The sequence below is a fragment of the Phalacrocorax aristotelis genome, unplaced genomic scaffold (genome assembly GCF_949628215.1).
Source record: "Phalacrocorax aristotelis unplaced genomic scaffold, bGulAri2.1 scaffold_144, whole genome shotgun sequence".
Taxonomy (NCBI): Eukaryota; Metazoa; Chordata; class Aves; order Suliformes; family Phalacrocoracidae; genus Phalacrocorax; species Phalacrocorax aristotelis.
Genome location: NW_027441211.1, coordinates 63,195 through 80,899, shown reverse-complemented (window position 1 = coordinate 80,899; position 17,705 = coordinate 63,195). Strand labels below are relative to the sequence as shown.

Sequence of the window (17,705 nt, the reverse complement as noted above, 5' to 3'; positions counted from 1 at the left end):
AGGGCAGTGATGTGCAAGAGGAAAGAGGAAATCTCCCGTGCACCTGGGACACAGGGCACCAGTTCCATCCATCTCAACAGTGTTGGGAAGGACTTGTTCCTTCAAGAAAGGATGCTTGCATTAATTCTACAAGTGCAAAATCTGTCTTTTCTTCTAAGGCTCCTTTCAATCCCATCCCGGACCCAGAAAACCCACAGGTAGAGTCTCCGACCAGACCTTGATCCTCCCACGGTCAGCGCCTAGGGCGACCGTCTGCCCAAAGGCTCCAGTGCTCTGCCGCACCCTGCGCTCTCTCACCATGTGCTGCAGATGCTGCCTTCCCTCCCTGGTGTGATCCTATCCCCCCACCACGCTTCTGCTCTCAGCCCAGCACGGCTCATGCGTGGTGATGGAGAGTGCTTTCCCTGGGGGCCTGCCTGCACAGCAGGGCACAGGGGGTTTGCTGACAGCAGCTGTCTTTCGGGGAAGACAGGGCTTTAGCTGTGGGCAAGGGCACTGGAAGTGTTTCCTCAGCGTATGGGAGAACACGGGAGGTGGCCCTCACCCTACCTGAAGCAGGACTGGGGAGGCATGGAGCAAAACGTCACCTGTGGAGGACTGGAGCACCAGGGAGGAAGGCACTGGCAGCTTGTCCTCTCCTACATCCCCTGTGGCAGGAGCAACCACCACCCCCCCGTGCAGTTTTCCACACCAACTGCATGCCAGCATCACAAACGAGCAAGGTTCCTTTGCTCCCTGACGCTGGTGGTCTTGCAGTTGAAGGCAGAGAGGCAGGAGGACACAAGGGCTGCATCCTGGAGGGATTCTCTCTTTCCTCCCTTCCTTCCTTCCTTCCTTCCTTCTCCTGGTGGGCAAGGGACTTGCTCGATGCCCTCATTTCTGTGTCATGGGCAACAAGTCATGCAAACTCCCAAGCAGTGACTGTGCAGCTCTGCTAACAGTGTTGACTGCTTCAGAAAGGGGCCTGAGGGTCACGCAGAGATGGTCTGGGCACAGAAGTGGAGGGATACCACTATCTGAGCATCTCTCACAGACCACAGACATCTTGAGCCACGCAAAGCATCATGGGGTTTTGTTTTAGAGACACAACAAGTGTGGTGTTTAGGACAAAGGCATGTGGGTGACGTTGGGAAGGCTATATCCCATGGGAAGTACAGTCCACTCCAGGAGGTCACGTCAGTGGGAATCCCCTCCTCCCAATCCCGCAAGAAAGATGTGAGCCCACCACATCCCTTTGGACAGGCCTTTGTCTTGTAGAGCATCCCATTTCCCCTGGAACGCTTGGCTGGGCATCCCACGAGGGAAGGAACACGAGGAGACGTCAAGCTACAATGCAGCATAAACTTTAATGATTAGTCTAAAGAGTGAAACAAAGCAGCGCATGCTGGAAGGGACCCGGTCCGGGCTGCTACAGGTGCAGCTGACAGTCAGGCAACCCTTCACAGCAACGGGACACGCGTCTTCCTCCCACACACACGGGCAGGGGGTGGTGAGCTGGGCCCCTCTCAGCTTGCTTCAGGATGAACCCATGGCACAGGACAGCAGGAGGCAACAGGGACTCATGATGCGGAGAAGAAAGCAGGAGGAGAAGACGACATCAGTTGGCCATGTTTCCAGGCAGCACAGCAAGGCCCCTTGCTTCCATCCCTCCTTTGCAGGAGGGCACGAGGGTGCTCAGCCCCTCTGGAAACCCTGGCCAGCAGCTCCGTCCTCAGTGCGGCACCTGGCTTTGGGCTTCCCGGTCGATGCACTCACTGGACGTCTGGCCCGCCTTTAGCAGGGCAGGCACCTTCTGCCGTAGTAGCGGCCACCAAGGCCGGAGATGTTAAAGCCCCCGGAGGAGATGGGCACTCCCTCAGTGCTCAGGATGCTGCCAACGGCAGCGGAGGTGGTGGATCCCACAATGGTGTTCTGGGGGAAGGAGCTGAGGATGGGTCCGGGCAGGGTCACCACCACGGGAGACGGTTCGATCACCACCCGGGAGTCCTGGCACTGCCTGACACAGGGCTCGTTGCAGCTGTTGGCAAGCGGGGTTGGCCCACAGGGACGGCACAGATCGTAGCAGGACATGGCCGTGGGACGGAGGTGCACCTGGGAGAGAGGGCAGGGAAAGCACAGTCAGCGTGTGAGGTGCAGCCTGACCGGGTGCTCGGCAAGAGAAAAGGCACGCTCTGGGGAGCAGGGACAGCGTTGGGAAAGGAGGCAGAAAGATTGAAGAGCAGCAGTCCTGAAGGGGGCCCTGCAAAGAAAGCCCAAGACTTTCTCCCACCTGCCATGGTGGTAGCATGGAGCCTAGAGTTGGGAACACCACAAAGAAGCAAGGCTCTCGGCAAAAGCGACACCAAAGTCAGAAAACAATCTGCGGTACGAGAGAGAGAGAGGAGAGTGAGGCAAAGGTGGTTGCAGCTCACCTTGTTCAGCAAGGAGGAGAAGGCAAGAGAAGACGATGAGGATTCCGACAGCTGGACTGGCTTTTATACTGGTCCAGACCGCCCCGGGCTCACAGGCACCCTCTGCGCATGTCACGTCTTTAACAACAAGCTTGTCTTGTATGCAAAGCATCACAGTTAAAGAAATGGAGACACTGCTTATGTTCCCTGCAACGCTGCCTTTTCATTTCCCTGTTCATGACATGCCCATTGAGCCACACAGCCTCCTTTCAAGTGACAGTATTAGAGGCCAACGTATTTCCGGGGAAGTGACACAGAAGTGAAGGAAAAGGTGAAGTCAAACAGAAGGAGATGGCTAACGTTGTCAGGCTCCGGCAGCCTCCCGGGGCTTGTTTTGAGGTTTTGTCCTAACATTTGGGGCCTCATTTCCTTCCAAACCTATCATTAAATGCCAGGCTTCCAACAAGCTTCCCGAGTGAGGACCAGCCCCATCCCCAGCTTTCCCTAGCAACCAGCTCAGGCTGTGTAAGGCACCAGTTTTCCAAGCATGTCAGCTCTGCCCCAGGCTTTAGCCCTGGTGTGATACCCAGCATTCCTCTCAGGAGAAAGCAGCCTGGCTGCTCCCCCTCTCACCTCCATCGGCGGCATCAGGAGGTCCCCAGTCACCAGCACAGGCATGGTTCAGGAAGAAGGACATGGCCCTTCCACAGGCAAGCGTTGCTGCCTCACTCCTGATAAACTGGGCTGTCCTCCACAAACAAAAGCCCGTGCTGGGCACCAGATACCACTGCTTTCCTCCTCCCCATGGTCCTTGCCTCAACTTCTGCTTTGGCTCAACACACACGGTTCCAAACCCTCAGCAAGGTTTCCGTGCAACGTGCAACCCTCCCCAGAAGCAAGAGAGGGCTGGCACTGCCAGCAAGGAGAGTCTGGAGAGATGTCAGGATCTCCCCAGCAGTGCATGCCAAGGGAAGGATTCAATGCCCTGCACTGCATTTCCTGGGGCAGAAGAGGAGCTGAATGTCCCCGAGAGGAATGACAGCCCAGCCTGGGGCACCAGCTCCGCTTGTCTGACACCCCAGCCAGGGCCTCACTGCAAACGGTGGACAAAACTCCTTCCCCAGCTAGACTGGGGAAGTCTCCACCAGAGGCGGTCAACTCTCTAATCACAGAGGCACAGGCCAAACTCCTCATTTCAGATGACGACGAGAGCTTGGAAGGTGCACTGCGTTAACCTGGTGAGGCCAGCAAAAGTCCATCCAAACAGAAATGCTGCCAGGGCTCAGGGAGAGCCAGCTGCTCCCTGCAGGATGGGAGCCAGGAGGTGAGCATGATCACAAGGCCAGGAGGGCAGCAGCCTCACCAGCAATGGCCCCACTGCACAGCTCCTGAACAAGGAAAACCCAGAGGCAGTAGACGGGAGCAGCCCAGAGTCCAGCTCAACCATCAAGTTCATGGTGAAGAAGCAGGACTGACATCAAGCAGGGCAGTCATCCCACAGGTCAGCAGCACATCCAGTGATCATAACCTGCGTCAACAGAGCCCACTGATTGCTGACCAGAACCATAATGACCAGACAGGTTCAAGGAGAGCCTGGGAAATCAGTGGGCAGCTTGAGGTCTGCATCAAGGGGGCTCGCGGTCAGGCATAAGCAGAGCCACGAAAGAACAGGAGGCTTACGCTCCTGCCACCAAGCCAAAGAACAGCCTGAGGGCTCAGGACAGAGCTTAAATAGAGCCCTGGGTCAAAGGGAAGAGGGAGAGAGCCCAGGTGAGGCTCATCAGGGCCGTTGGGCCTGTTGTTACTGCAGTCAGGGCAGTGATGTGCAAGAGGAAAGAGGAAATCTCCCGCGCACCTGGGACACAGGGCACCAGTTCCATCCATCTCAACAGTGTTGGGAAGGACTTGTCCCTTCAAGAAAGGATGCTTGCATTAATTCTACAAGTGCAAAATCTGTCTTTTCTTCTAAGGCTCCTTTCAATCCCATCCCGGACCCAGAAAACCCACAGGTAGAGTCTCCGACCAGACCTTGATCCTCCCACGGTCAGCGCCTAGGGCGACCGTCTGCCCAAAGGCTCCAGTGCTCTGCCGCACCCTGCGCTCTCTCACCATGTGCTGCAGATGCTGCCTTCCCTCCCTGGTGTGATCCTATCCCCCCACCACGCTTCTGCTCTCAGCCCAGCACGGCTCATGCGTGGTGATGAAGAGTGCTTTCCCTGGGGGCCTGCCTGCACAGCAGGGCACAGGGGGTTTGCTGACAGCAGCTGTCTTTCGGGGAAGACAGGGCTTTAGCTGTGGGCAAGGGCACTGGAAGTGTTTCCTCAGCGTATGGGAGAACACGGGAGGTGGCCCTCACCCTACCTGAAGCAGGACTGGGGAGGCATGGAGCAAAACGTCACCTGTGGAGGACTGGAGCACCAGGGAGGAAGGCACTGGCAGCTTGTCCTCTCCTACATCCCCTGTGGCAGGAGCAACCACCACCCCCCCGTGCAGTTTTCCACACCAACTGCATGCCAGCATCACAAACGAGCAAGGTTCCTTTGCTCCCTGACGCTGGTGGTCTTGCAGTTGAAGGCAGAGAGGCAGGAGGACACAAGGGCTGCATCCTGGAGGGATTCTCTCTTTCCTCCCTTCCTTCCTTCCTTCCTTCCTTCTCCTGGTGGGCAAGGGACTTGCTCGATGCCCTCATTTCCGTGTCATGGGCAACAAGTCATGCAAACTCCCAAGCAGTGACTGTGCAGCTCTGCTAACAGTGTTGACTGCTTCAGAAAGGGGCCTGAGGGTCACGCAGAGATGGTCTGGGCACAGAAGTGGAGGGATACCACTATCTGAGCATCTCTCACAGACCACAGACATCTTGAGCCACGCAAAGCATCGTGGGGTTTTGTTTTAGAGACACAACAAGTGTGGTGTTTAGGACAAAGGCATGTGGGTGACGTTGGGAAGGCTATATCCCATGGGAAGTACAGTCCACTCCAGGAGGTCACGTCAGTGGGAATCCCCTCCTCCCAATCCCGCAAGAAAGATGTGAGCCCACCACATCCCTTTGGACAGGCCTTTGTCTTGTAGAGCATCCCATTTCCCCTGGAACGCTTGGCTGGGCATCCCACGAGGGAAGGAACACGAGGAGACGTCAAGCTACAATGCAGCATAAACTTTAATGATTAGTCTAAAGAGTGAAACAAAGCAGCGCATGCTGGAAGGGACCCGGTCCGGGCTGCTACAGGTGCAGCTGACAGTCAGGCAACCCTTCACAGCAACGGGACACGCGTCTTCCTCCCACACACACGGGCAGGGGGTGGTGAGCTGGGCCCCTCTCAGCTTGCTTCAGGATGAACCCATGGCACAGGACAGCAGGAGGCAACAGGGACTCATGATGCGGAGAAGAAAGCAGGAGGAGAAGACGACATCAGTTGGCCATGTTTCCAGGCAGCACAGCAAGGCCCCTTGCTTCCATCCCTCCTTTGCAGGAGGGCACGAGGGTGCTCAGCCCCTCTGGAAACCCTGGCCAGCAGCTCCGTCCTCAGTGCGGCACCTGGCTTTGGGCTTCCCGGTCGATGCACTCACTGGACGTCTGGCCCGCCTTTAGCAGGGCAGGCACCTTCTGCCGTAGTAGCGGCCACCAAGGCCGGAGATGTTAAAGCCCCCGGAGGAGATGGGCACTCCCTCAGTGCTCAGGATGCTGCCAACGGCAGCGGAGGTGGTGGATCCCACAATGGTGTTCTGGGGGAAGGAGCTGAGGATGGGTCCGGGCAGGGTCACCACCACGGGAGACGGTTCGATCACCACCCGGGAGTCCTGGCACTGCCTGACACAGGGCTCGTTGCAGCTGTTGGCAAGCGGGGTTGGCCCACAGGGACGGCACAGATCGTAGCAGGACATGGCCGTGGGACGGAGGTGCACCTGGGAGAGAGGGCAGGGAAAGCACAGTCAGCGTGTGAGGTGCAGCCTGACCGGGTGCTCGGCAAGAGAAAAGGCACGCTCTGGGGAGCAGGGACAGCGTTGGGAAAGGAGGCAGAAAGATTGAAGAGCAGCAGTCCTGAAGGGGGCCCTGCAAAGAAAGCCCAAGTCTTTCTCCCACCTGCCATGGTGGTAGCATGGAGCCTAGAGTTGGGAACACCACAAAGAAGCAAGGCTCTCGGCAAAAGCGACACCAAAGTCAGAAAACAATCTGCGGTACGAGAGAGAGAGAGGAGAGTGAGGCAAAGGTGGTTGCAGCTCACCTTGTTCAGCAAGGAGGAGAAGGCAAGAGAAGACGATGAGGATTCCGACAGCTGGACTGGCTTTTATACTGGTCCAGACCGCCCCGGGCCCACAGGCACCCTCTGCGCATGTCACGTCTTTAACAACAAGCTTGTCTTGTATGCAAAGCATCACAGTTAAAGAAATGGAGACACTGCTTATGTTCCCTGCAACGCTGCCTTTTCATTTCCCTGTTCATGACATGCCCATTGAGCCACACAGCCTCCTTTCAAGTGACAGTATTAGAGGCCAACGTATTTCCGGGGAAGTGACACAGAAGTGAAGGAAAAGGTGAAGTCAAACAGAAGGAGATGGCTAACGTTGTCAGGCTCCGGCAGCCTCCCGGGGCTTGTTTTGAGGTTTTGTCCTAACATTTGGGGCCTCATTTCCTTCCAAACATATCATTAAATGCCACGCTTCCAACAAGCTTCCCGAGTGAGGACCAGCCCCATCCCCAGCTTTCCCTAGCAACCAGCTCAGGCTGTGTAAGGCACCAGTTTTCCAAGCATGTCAGCTCTGCCCCAGGCTTTAGCCCTGGTGTGATACCCAGCATTCCTCTCAGGAGAAAGCAGCCTGGCTGCTCCCCCTCTCACCTCCATCGGCGGCATCAGGAGGTCCCCAGTCACCAGCACAGGCATGGTTCAGGAAGAAGGACATGGCCCTTCCACAGGCAAGCGTTGCTGCCTCGCTCCTGATAAACTGGGCTGTCCTCCACAAACAAAAGCCCGTGCTGGGCACCAGATACCACTGCTTTCCTCCTCCCCATGGTCCTTGCCTCAACTTCTGCTTTGGCTCAACACACACGGTTCCAAACCCTCAGCAAGGTTTCCGTGCAACGTGCAACCCTCCCCAGAAGCAAGAGAGGGCTGGCACTGCCAGCAAGGAGAGTCTGGAGAGATGTCAGGATCTCCCCAGCAGTGCATGCCAAGGGAAGGATTCAATGCCCTGCACTGCATTTCCTGGGGCAGAAGAGGAGCTGAATGTCCCCGAGAGGAATGACAGCCCAGCCTGGGGCACCAGCTCCGCTTGTCTGACACCCCAGCCAGGGCCTCACTGCAAACGGTGGACAAAACTCCTTCCCCAGCTAGACTGGGGAAGTCTCCACCAGAGGCGGTCAACTCTCTAATCACAGAGGCACAGGCCAAACTCCTCATTTCAGATGACGACGAGAGCTTGGAAGGTGCACTGCGTTAACCTGGTGAGGCCAGCAAAAGTCCATCCAAACAGAAATGCTGCCAGGGCTCAGGGAGAGCCAGCTGCTCCCTGCAGGATGGGAGCCAGGAGGTGAGCATGATCACAAGGCCAGGAGGGCAGCAGCCTCACCAGCAATGGCCCCACTGCACAGCTCCTGAACAAGGAAAACCCAGAGGCAGTAGACGGGAGCAGCCCAGAGTCCAGCTCAACCATCAAGTTCATGGTGAAGAAGCAGGACTGACATCAAGCAGGGCAGTCATCCCACAGGTCAGCAGCACATCCAGTGATCATAACCTGCGTCAACAGAGCCCACTGATTGCTGACCAGAACCATAATGACCAGACAGGTTCAAGGAGAGCCTGGGAAATCAGTGGGCAGCTTGAGGTCTGCATCAAGGGGGCTCGCGGTCAGGCATAAGCAGAGCCACGAAAGAACAGGAGGCTTACGCTCCTGCCACCAAGCCAAAGAACAGCCTGAGGGCTCAGGACAGAGCTTAAATAGAGCCCTGGGTCAAAGGGAAGAGGGAGAGAGCCCAGGTGAGGCTCATCAGGGCCGTTGGGCCTGTTGTTACTGCAGTCAGGGCAGTGATGTGCAAGAGGAAAGAGGAAATCTCCCGCGCACCTGGGACACAGGGCACCAGTTCCATCCATCTCAACAGTGTTGGGAAGGACTTGTTCCTTCAAGAAAGGATGCTTGCATTAATTCTACAAGTGCAAAATCTGTCTTTTCTTCTAAGGCTCCTTTCAATCCCATCCCGGACCCAGAAAACCCACAGGTAGAGTCTCCGACCAGACCTTGATCCTCCCACGGTCAGCGCCTAGGGCGACCGTCTGCCCAAAGGCTCCAGTGCTCTGCCGCACCCTGCGCTCTCTCACCATGTGCTGCAGATGCTGCCTTCCCTCCCTGGTGTGATCCTATCCCCCCACCACGCTTCTGCTCTCAGCCCAGCACGGCTCATGCGTGGTGATGGAGAGTGCTTTCCCTGGGGGCCTGCCTGCACAGCAGGGCACAGGGGGTTTGCTGACAGCAGCTGTCTTTCGGGGAAGACAGGGCTTTAGCTGTGGGCAAGGGCACTGGAAGTGTTTCCTCAGCGTATGGGAGAACACGGGAGGTGGCCCTCACCCTACCTGAAGCAGGACTGGGGAGGCATGGAGCAAAACATCACCTGTGGAGGACTGGAGCACCAGGGAGGAAGGCACTGGCAGCTTGTCCTCTCCTACATCCCCTGTGGCAGGAGCAACCACCACCCCCCCGTGCAGTTTTCCACACCAACTGCATGCCAGCATCACAAACGAGCAAGGTTCCTTTGCTCCCTGACGCTGGTGGTCTTGCAGTTGAAGGCAGAGAGGCAGGAGGACACAAGGGCTGCATCCTGGAGGGATTCTCTCTTTCCTCCCTTCCTTCCTTCCTTCCTTCCTTCTCCTGGTGGGCAAGGGACTTGCTCGATGCCCTCATTTCCGTGTCATGGGCAACAAGTCATGCAAACTCCCAAGCAGTGACTGTGCAGCTCTGCTAACAGTGTTGACTGCTTCAGAAAGGGGCCTGAGGGTCACGCAGAGATGGTCTGGGCACAGAAGTGGAGGGATACCACTATCTGAGCATCTCTCACAGACCACAGACATCTTGAGCCACGCAAAGCATCGTGGGGTTTTGTTTTAGAGACACAACAAGTGTGGTGTTTAGGACAAAGGCATGTGGGTGACGTTGGGAAGGCTATATCCCATGGGAAGTACAGTCCACTCCAGGAGGTCACGTCAGTGGGAATCCCCTCCTCCCAATCCCGCAAGAAAGATGTGAGCCCACCACATCCCTTTGGACAGGCCTTTGTCTTGTAGAGCATCCCATTTCCCCTGGAACGCTTGGCTGGGCATCCCACGAGGGAAGGAACACGAGGAGACGTCAAGCTACAATGCAGCATAAACTTTAATGGTTAGTCTAAAGAGTGAAACAAAGCAGCGCGTGCTGGAAGGGACCCGGTCCGGGCTGCTACAGGTGCAGCTGACAGTCAGGCAACCCTTCACAGCAACGGGACACGCGTCTTCCTCCCACACACACGGGCAGGGGGTGGTGAGCTGGGCCCCTCTCAGCTTGCTTCAGGATGAACCCATGGCACAGGACAGCAGGAGGCAACAGGGACTCATGATGCGGAGAAGAAAGCAGGAGGAGAAGACGACATCAGTTGGCCATGTTTCCAGGCAGCACAGCAAGGCCCCTTGCTTCCATCCCTCCTTTGCAGGAGGGCACGAGGGTGCTCAGCCCCTCTGGAAACCCTGGCCAGCAGCTCCGTCCTCAGTGCGGCACCTGGCTTTGGGCTTCCCGGTCGATGCACTCACTGGACGTCTGGCCCGCCTTTAGCAGGGCAGGCACCTTCTGCCGTAGTAGCGGCCACCAAGGCCGGAGATGTTAAAGCCCCCGGAGGAGATGGGCACTCCCTCAGCGCTCAGGATGCTGCCAACGGCAGCGGAGGTGGTGGATCCCACAACGGTGTTCTGGGGGAAGGAGCTGAGGATGGGTCCGGGCAGGGTCACCACCACGGGAGACGGTTCGATCACCACCCGGGAGTCCTGGCACTGCCTGACACAGGGCTCGTTGCAGCTGTTGGCAAGCGGGGTTGGCCCACAGGGACGGCACAGATCGTAGCAGGACATGGCCGTGGGACGGAGGTGCACCTGGGAGAGAGGGCAGGGAAAGCACAGTCAGCGTGTGAGGTGCAGCCTGACCGGGTGCTCGGCAAGAGAAAAGGCACGCTCTGGGGAGCAGGGACAGCGTTGGGAAAGGAGGCAGAAAGATTGAAGAGCAGCAGTCCTGAAGGGGGCCCTGCAAAGAAAGCCCAAGACTTTCTCCCACCTGCCATGGTGGTAGCATGGAGCCTAGAGTTGGGAACACCACAAAGATGCAAGGCTCTCAGCAAAAGCGACACCAAAGTCAGAAAACAATCTGCGGTACGAGAGAGAGAGAGGAGAGTGAGGCAAAGGTGGTTGCAGCTCACCTTGTTCAGCAAGGAGGAGAAGGCAAGAGAAGACGATGAGGATTCCGACAGCTGGACTGGCTTTTATACTGGTCCAGACCGCCCCGGGCCCACAGGCACCCTCTGCGCATGTCACGTCTTTAACAACAAGCTTGTCTTGTATGCAAAGCATCACAATTAAAGAAATGGAGACACTGCTTATGTTCCCTGCAACGCTGCCTTTTCATTTCCCTGTTCATGACACGCCCATTGAGCCACACAGCCTCCTTTCAAGTGACAGTATTAGAGGCCAACGTATTTCCGGGGAAGCGACACAGAAGTGAAGGAAAAGGTGAAGTCAAACAGAAGGAGATGGCTAACGTTGTCAGGCTCCGGCAGCCTCCCAGGGCTTGTTTTGAGGTTTTGTCCTAACATTTGGGGCCTCATTTCCTTCCAAACATATCATTAAATGCCACGCTTCCAACAAGCTTCCCGAGTGAGGACCAGCCCCATCCCCAGCTTTCCCTAGCAACCAGCTCAGGCTGTGTAAGGCACCAGTTTTCCAAGCATGTCAGCTCTGCCCCAGGCTTTAGCCCTGGTGTGATACCCAGCATTCCTCTCAGGAGAAAGCAGCCTGGCTGCTCCCCCTCTCACCTCCATCGGCGGCATCAGGAGGTCCCCAGTCACCAGCACAGGCATGGTTCAGGAAGAAGGACATGGCCCTTCCACAGGCAAGCGTTGCTGCCTCACTCCTGATAAACTGGGCTGTCCTCCACAAACAAAAGCCCGTGCTGGGCACCAGATACCACTGCTTTCCTCCTCCCCATGGTCCTTGCCTCAACTTCTGCTTTGGCTCAACACACACGGTTCCAAACCCTCAGCAAGGTTTCCGTGCAACGTGCAACCCTCCCCAGAAGCAAGAGAGGGCTGGCACTGCCAGCAAGGAGAGTCTGGAGAGATGTCAGGATCTCCCCAGCAGTGCATGCCAAGGGAAGGATTCAATGCCCTGCACTGCATTTCCTGGGGCAGAAGAGGAGCTGAATGTCCCCGAGAGGAATGACAGCCCAGCCTGGGGCACCAGCTCCGCTTGTCTGACACCCCAGCCAGGGCCTCACTGCAAACGGTGGACAAAACTCCTTCCCCAGCTAGACTGGGGAAGTCTCCACCAGAGGCGGTCAACTCTCTAATCACAGAGGCACAGGCCAAACTCCTCATTTCAGATGACGACGAGAGCTTGGAAGGTGCACTGCGTTAACCTGGTGAGGCCAGCAAAAGTCCATCCAAACAGAAATGCTGCCAGGGCTCAGGGAGAGCCAGCTGCTCCCTGCAGGATGGGAGCCAGGAGGTGAGCATGATCACAAGGCCAGGAGGGCAGCAGCCTCACCAGCAATGGCCCCACTGCACAGCTCCTGAACAAGGAAAACCCAGAGGCAGTAGACGGGAGCAGCCCAGAGTCCAGCTCAACCATCAAGTTCATGGTGAAGAAGCAGGACTGACATCAAGCAGGGCAGTCATCCCACAGGTCAGCAGCACATCCAGTGATCATAACCTGCGTCAACAGAGCCCACTGATTGCTGACCAGAACCATAATGACCAGACAGGTTCAAGGAGAGCCTGGGAAATCAGTGGGCAGCTTGAGGTCTGCATCAAGGGGGCTCGCGGTCAGGCATAAGCAGAGCCACGAAAGAACAGGAGGCTTACGCTCCTGCCACCAAGCCAAAGAACAGCCTGAGGGCTCAGGACAGAGCTTAAATAGAGCCCTGGGTCAAAGGGAAGAGGGAGAGAGCCCAGGTGAGGCTCATCAGGGCCGTTGGGCCTGTTGTTACTGCAGTCAGGGCAGTGATGTGCAAGAGGAAAGAGGAAATCTCCCGCGCACCTGGGACACAGGGCACCAGTTCCATCCATCTCAACAGTGTTGGGAAGGACTTGTTCCTTCAAGAAAGGATGCTTGCATTAATTCTACAAGTGCAAAATCTGTCTTTTCTTCTAAGGCTCCTTTCAATCCCATCCCGGACCCAGAAAACCCACAGGTAGAGTCTCCGACCAGACCTTGATCCTCCCACGGTCAGCGCCTAGGGCGACCGTCTGCCCAAAGGCTCCAGTGCTCTGCCGCACCCTGCGCTCTCTCACCATGTGCTGCAGATGCTGCCTTCCCTCCCTGGTGTGATCCTATCCCCCCACCACGCTTCTGCTCTCAGCCCAGCACGGCTCATGCGTGGTGATGGAGAGTGCTTTCCCTGGGGGCCTGCCTGCACAGCAGGGCACAGGGGGTTTGCTGACAGCAGCTGTCTTTCGGGGAAGACAGGGCTTTAGCTGTGGGCAAGGGCACTGGAAGTGTTTCCTCAGCGTATGGGAGAACACGGGAGGTGGCCCTCACCCTACCTGAAGCAGGACTGGGGAGGCATGGAGCAAAACATCACCTGTGGAGGACTGGAGCACCAGGGAGGAAGGCACTGGCAGCTTGTCCTCTCCTACATCCCCTGTGGCAGGAGCAACCACCACCCCCCCGTGCAGTTTTCCACACCAACTGCATGCCAGCATCACAAACGAGCAAGGTTCCTTTGCTCCCTGACGCTGGTGGTCTTGCAGTTGAAGGCAGAGAGGCAGGAGGACACAAGGGCTGCATCCTGGAGGGATTCTCTCTTTCCTCCCTTCCTTCCTTCCTTCCTTCCTTCTCCTGGTGGGCAAGGGACTTGCTCGATGCCCTCATTTCCGTGTCATGGGCAACAAGTCATGCAAACTCCCAAGCAGTGACTGTGCAGCTCTGCTAACAGTGTTGACTGCTTCAGAAAGGGGCCTGAGGGTCACGCAGAGATGGTCTGGGCACAGAAGTGGAGGGATACCACTATCTGAGCATCTCTCACAGACCACAGACATCTTGAGCCACGCAAAGCATCGTGGGGTTTTGTTTTAGAGACACAACAAGTGTGGTGTTTAGGACAAAGGCATGTGGGTGACGTTGGGAAGGCTATATCCCATGGGAAGTACAGTCCACTCCAGGAGGTCACGTCAGTGGGAATCCCCTCCTCCCAATCCCGCAAGAAAGATGTGAGCCCACCACATCCCTTTGGACAGGCCTTTGTCTTGTAGAGCATCCCATTTCCCCTGGAACGCTTGGCTGGGCATCCCACGAGGGAAGGAACACGAGGAGACGTCAAGCTACAATGCAGCATAAACTTTAATGGTTAGTCTAAAGAGTGAAACAAAGCAGCGCGTGCTGGAAGGGACCCGGTCCGGGCTGCTACAGGTGCAGCTGACAGTCAGGCAACCCTTCACAGCAACGGGACACGCGTCTTCCTCCCACACACACGGGCAGGGGGTGGTGAGCTGGGCCCCTCTCAGCTTGCTTCAGGATGAACCCATGGCACAGGACAGCAGGAGGCAACAGGGACTCATGATGCGGAGAAGAAAGCAGGAGGAGAAGACGACATCAGTTGGCCATGTTTCCAGGCAGCACAGCAAGGCCCCTTGCTTCCATCCCTCCTTTGCAGGAGGGCACGAGGGTGCTCAGCCCCTCTGGAAACCCTGGCCAGCAGCTCCGTCCTCAGTGCGGCACCTGGCTTTGGGCTTCCCGGTCGATGCACTCACTGGACGTCTGGCCCGCCTTTAGCAGGGCAGGCACCTTCTGCCGTAGTAGCGGCCACCAAGGCCGGAGATGTTAAAGCCCCCGGAGGAGATGGGCACTCCCTCAGCGCTCAGGATGCTGCCAACGGCAGCGGAGGTGGTGGATCCCACAACGGTGTTCTGGGGGAAGGAGCTGAGGATGGGTCCGGGCAGGGTCACCACCACGGGAGACGGTTCGATCACCACCCGGGAGTCCTGGCACTGCCTGACACAGGGCTCGTTGCAGCTGTTGGCAAGCGGGGTTGGCCCACAGGGACGGCACAGATCGTAGCAGGACATGGCCGTGGGACGGAGGTGCACCTGGGAGAGAGGGCAGGGAAAGCACAGTCAGCGTGTGAGGTGCAGCCTGACCGGGTGCTCGGCAAGAGAAAAGGCACGCTCTGGGGAGCAGGGACAGCGTTGGGAAAGGAGGCAGAAAGATTGAAGAGCAGCAGTCCTGAAGGGGGCCCTGCAAAGAAAGCCCAAGACTTTCTCCCACCTGCCATGGTGGTAGCATGGAGCCTAGAGTTGGGAACACCACAAAGAAGCAAGGTCTCGGCAAAAGCGACACCAAAGTCAGAAAACAATCTGCGGTACGAGAGAGAGAGAGGAGAGTGAGGCAAAGGTGGTTGCAGCTCACCTTGTTCAGCAAGGAGGAGAAGGCAAGAGAAGACGATGAGGATTCCGACAGCTGGACTGGCTTTTATACTGGTCCAGACCGCCCCGGGCCCACAGGCACCCTCTGCGCATGTCACGTCTTTAACAACAAGCTTGTCTTGTATGCAAAGCATCACAATTAAAGAAATGGAGACACTGCTTATGTTCCCTGCAACGCTGCCTTTTCATTTCCCTGTTCATGACACGCCCATTGAGCCACACAGTCTCCTTTCAAGTGACAGTATTAGAGGCCAACGTATTTCCGGGGAAGCGACACAGAAGTGAAGGAAAAGGTGAAGTCAAACAGAAGGAGATGGCTAACGTTGTCAGGCTCCGGCAGCCTCCCGGGGCTTGTTTTGAGGTTTTGTCCTAACATTTGGGGCCTCATTTCCTTCCAAACCTATCATTAAATGCCACGCTTCCAACAAGCTTCCCGAGTGAGGACCAGCCCCATCCCCAGCTTTCCCTAGCAACCAGCTCAGGCTGTGTAAGGCACCAGTTTTCCAAGCATGTCAGCTCTGCCCCAGGCTTTAGCCCTGGTGTGATACCCAGCATTCCTCTCAGGAGAAAGCAGCCTGGCTGCTCCCCCTCTCACCTCCATCGGCGGCATCAGGAGGTCCCCAGTCACCAGCACAGGCATGGTTCAGGAAGAAGGACATGGCCCTTCCACAGGCAAGCGTTGCTGCCTCACTCCTGATAAACTGGGCTGTCCTCCACAAACAAAAGCCCGTGCTGGGCACCAGATACCACTGCTTTCCTCCTCCCCATGGTCCTTGCCTCAACTTCTGCTTTGGCTCAACACACACGGTTCCAAACCCTCAGCAAGGTTTCCGTGCAACGTGCAACCCTCCCCAGAAGCAAGAGAGGGCTGGCACTGCCAGCAAGGAGAGTCTGGAGAGATGTCAGGATCTCCCCAGCAGTGCATGCCAAGGGAAGGATTCAATGCCCTGCACTGCATTTCCTGGGGCAGAAGAGGAGCTGAATGTCCCCGAGAGGAATGACAGCCCAGCCTGGGGCACCAGCTCCGCTTGTCTGACACCCCAGCCAGGGCCTCACTGCAAACGGTGGACAAAACTCCTTCCCCAGCTAGACTGGGGAAGTCTCCACCAGAGGCGGTCAACTCTCTAATCACAGAGGCACAGGCCAAACTCCTCATTTCAGATGACGACGAGAGCTTGGAAGGTGCACTGCGTTAACCTGGTGAGGCCAGCAAAAGTCCATCCAAACAGAAATGCTGCCAGGGCTCAGGGAGAGCCAGCTGCTCCCTGCAGGATGGGAGCCAGGAGGTGAGCATGATCACAAGGCCAGGAGGGCAGCAGCCTCACCAGCAATGGCCCCACTGCACAGCTCCTGAACAAGGAAAACCCAGAGGCAGTAGACGGGAGCAGCCCAGAGTCCAGCTCAACCATCAAGTTCATGGTGAAGAAGCAGGACTGACATCAAGCAGGGCAGTCATCCCACAGGTCAGCAGCACATCCAGTGATCATAACCTGCGTCAACAGAGCCCACTGATTGCTGACCAGAACCATAATGACCAGACAGGTTCAAGGAGAGCCTGGGAAATCAGTGGGCAGCTTGAGGTCTGCATCAAGGGGGCTCGCGGTCAGGCATAAGCAGAGCCACGAAAGAACAGGAGGCTTACGCTCCTGCCACCAAGCCAAAGAACAGCCTGAGGGCTCAGGACAGAGCTTAAATAGAGCCCTGGGTCAAAGGGAAGAGGGAGAGAGCCCAGGTGAGGCTCATCAGGGCCGTTGGGCCTGTTGTTACTGCAGTCAGGGCAGTGATGTGCAAGAGGAAAGAGGAAATCTCCCGCGCACCTGGGACACAGGGCACCAGTTCCATCCATCTCAACAGTGTTGGGAAGGACTTGTCCCTTCAAGAAAGGATGCTTGCATTAATTCTACAAGTGCAAAATCTGTCTTTTCTTCTAAGGCTCCTTTCAATCCCATCCCGGACCCAGAAAACCCACAGGTAGAGTCTCCGACCAGACCTTGATCCTCCCACGGTCAGCGCCTAGGGCGACCGTCTGCCCAAAGGCTCCAGTGCTCTGCCGCACCCTGCGCTCTCTCACCATGTGCTGCAGATGCTGCCTTCCCTCCCTGGTGTGATCCTATCCCCCCACCACGCTTCTGCTCTCAGCCCAGCACGGCTCATGCGTGGTGATGGAGAGTGCTTTCCCTGGGGGCCTGCCTGCACAGCAGGGCACAGGGGGTTTGCTGACAGCAGCTGTCTTTCGGGGAAGACAGGGCTTTAGCTGTGGGCAAGGGCACTGGAAGTGTTTCCTCAGCGTATGGGAGAACACGGGAGGTGGCCCTCACCCTACCTGAAGCAGGACTGGGGAGGCATGGAGCAAAACATCACCTGTGGAGGACTGGAGCACCAGGGAGGAAGGCACTGGCAGCTTGTCCTCTCCTACATCCCCTGTGGCAGGAGCAACCACCACCCCCCCGTGCAGTTTTCCACACCAACTGCATGCCAGCATCACAAACGAGCAAGGTTCCTTTGCTCCCTGACGCTGGTGGTCTTGCAGTTGAAGGCAGAGAGGCAGGAGGACACAAGGGCTGCATCCTGGAGGGATTCTCTCTTTCCTCCCTTCCTTCCTTCCTTCCTTCCTTCCTTCCTTCCTTCTCCTGGTGGGCAAGGGACTTGCTCGATGCCCTCATTTCCGTGTC

The 17,705-nt window shown here is 57.0% G+C and overlaps 1 protein-coding gene and 3 pseudogenes across 2 annotated transcripts; all 4 read right to left on the bottom strand.

Moving 5' to 3' along the window:
• Nucleotides 1-1,773: 1,773 nt before the first annotated feature.
• Nucleotides 1,774-2,562, bottom strand: LOC142051093 (feather beta keratin-like). Of its 2 annotated transcripts, XM_075080281.1 has the most exons (2): nucleotides 2,407-2,562; nucleotides 1,774-2,094 (listed from the first exon to the last, which is right to left on the bottom strand). In XM_075080281.1, exons 1-2 carry the CDS (start codon nucleotides 2,560-2,562, stop codon nucleotides 1,774-1,776), a joined length of 477 nt encoding a protein of 158 aa, XP_074936382.1. The 2 variants fall into 2 exon arrangements, with proteins under 2 accessions (XP_074936382.1, XP_074936383.1); XM_075080282.1 differs by lacking the exon at nucleotides 2,407-2,562 and having other exon boundaries at nucleotides 1,774-2,122.
• Nucleotides 2,563-5,951: 3,389 nt separating this feature from the next.
• LOC142051092 (feather beta keratin-like) lies at nucleotides 5,952-6,723 on the bottom strand (annotated as a pseudogene).
• A 3,014-nt stretch (nucleotides 6,724-9,737) lies between these two features.
• LOC142051082 (feather beta keratin-like) lies at nucleotides 9,738-11,004 on the bottom strand (annotated as a pseudogene).
• A 2,935-nt stretch (nucleotides 11,005-13,939) lies between these two features.
• LOC142051083 (feather beta keratin-like) lies at nucleotides 13,940-15,205 on the bottom strand (annotated as a pseudogene).
• Nucleotides 15,206-17,705: the final 2,500 nt, after the last annotated feature.

Bases quoted from the DNA above. Each gene is read 5' to 3' on its own strand.
- LOC142051093 (XM_075080281.1), bottom strand. From the start codon at position 2,562: ATGCTTTGCATACAAGACAAGCTTGTTGTTAAAGACGTGACATGCGCA. The intron at 2,095-2,406 runs CTGCAACCACCT...TGCCCTCTCTCC, and splicing joins TCCTTGCTGAACAAGGTGAG to CAGGTGCACCTCCGTCCCAC.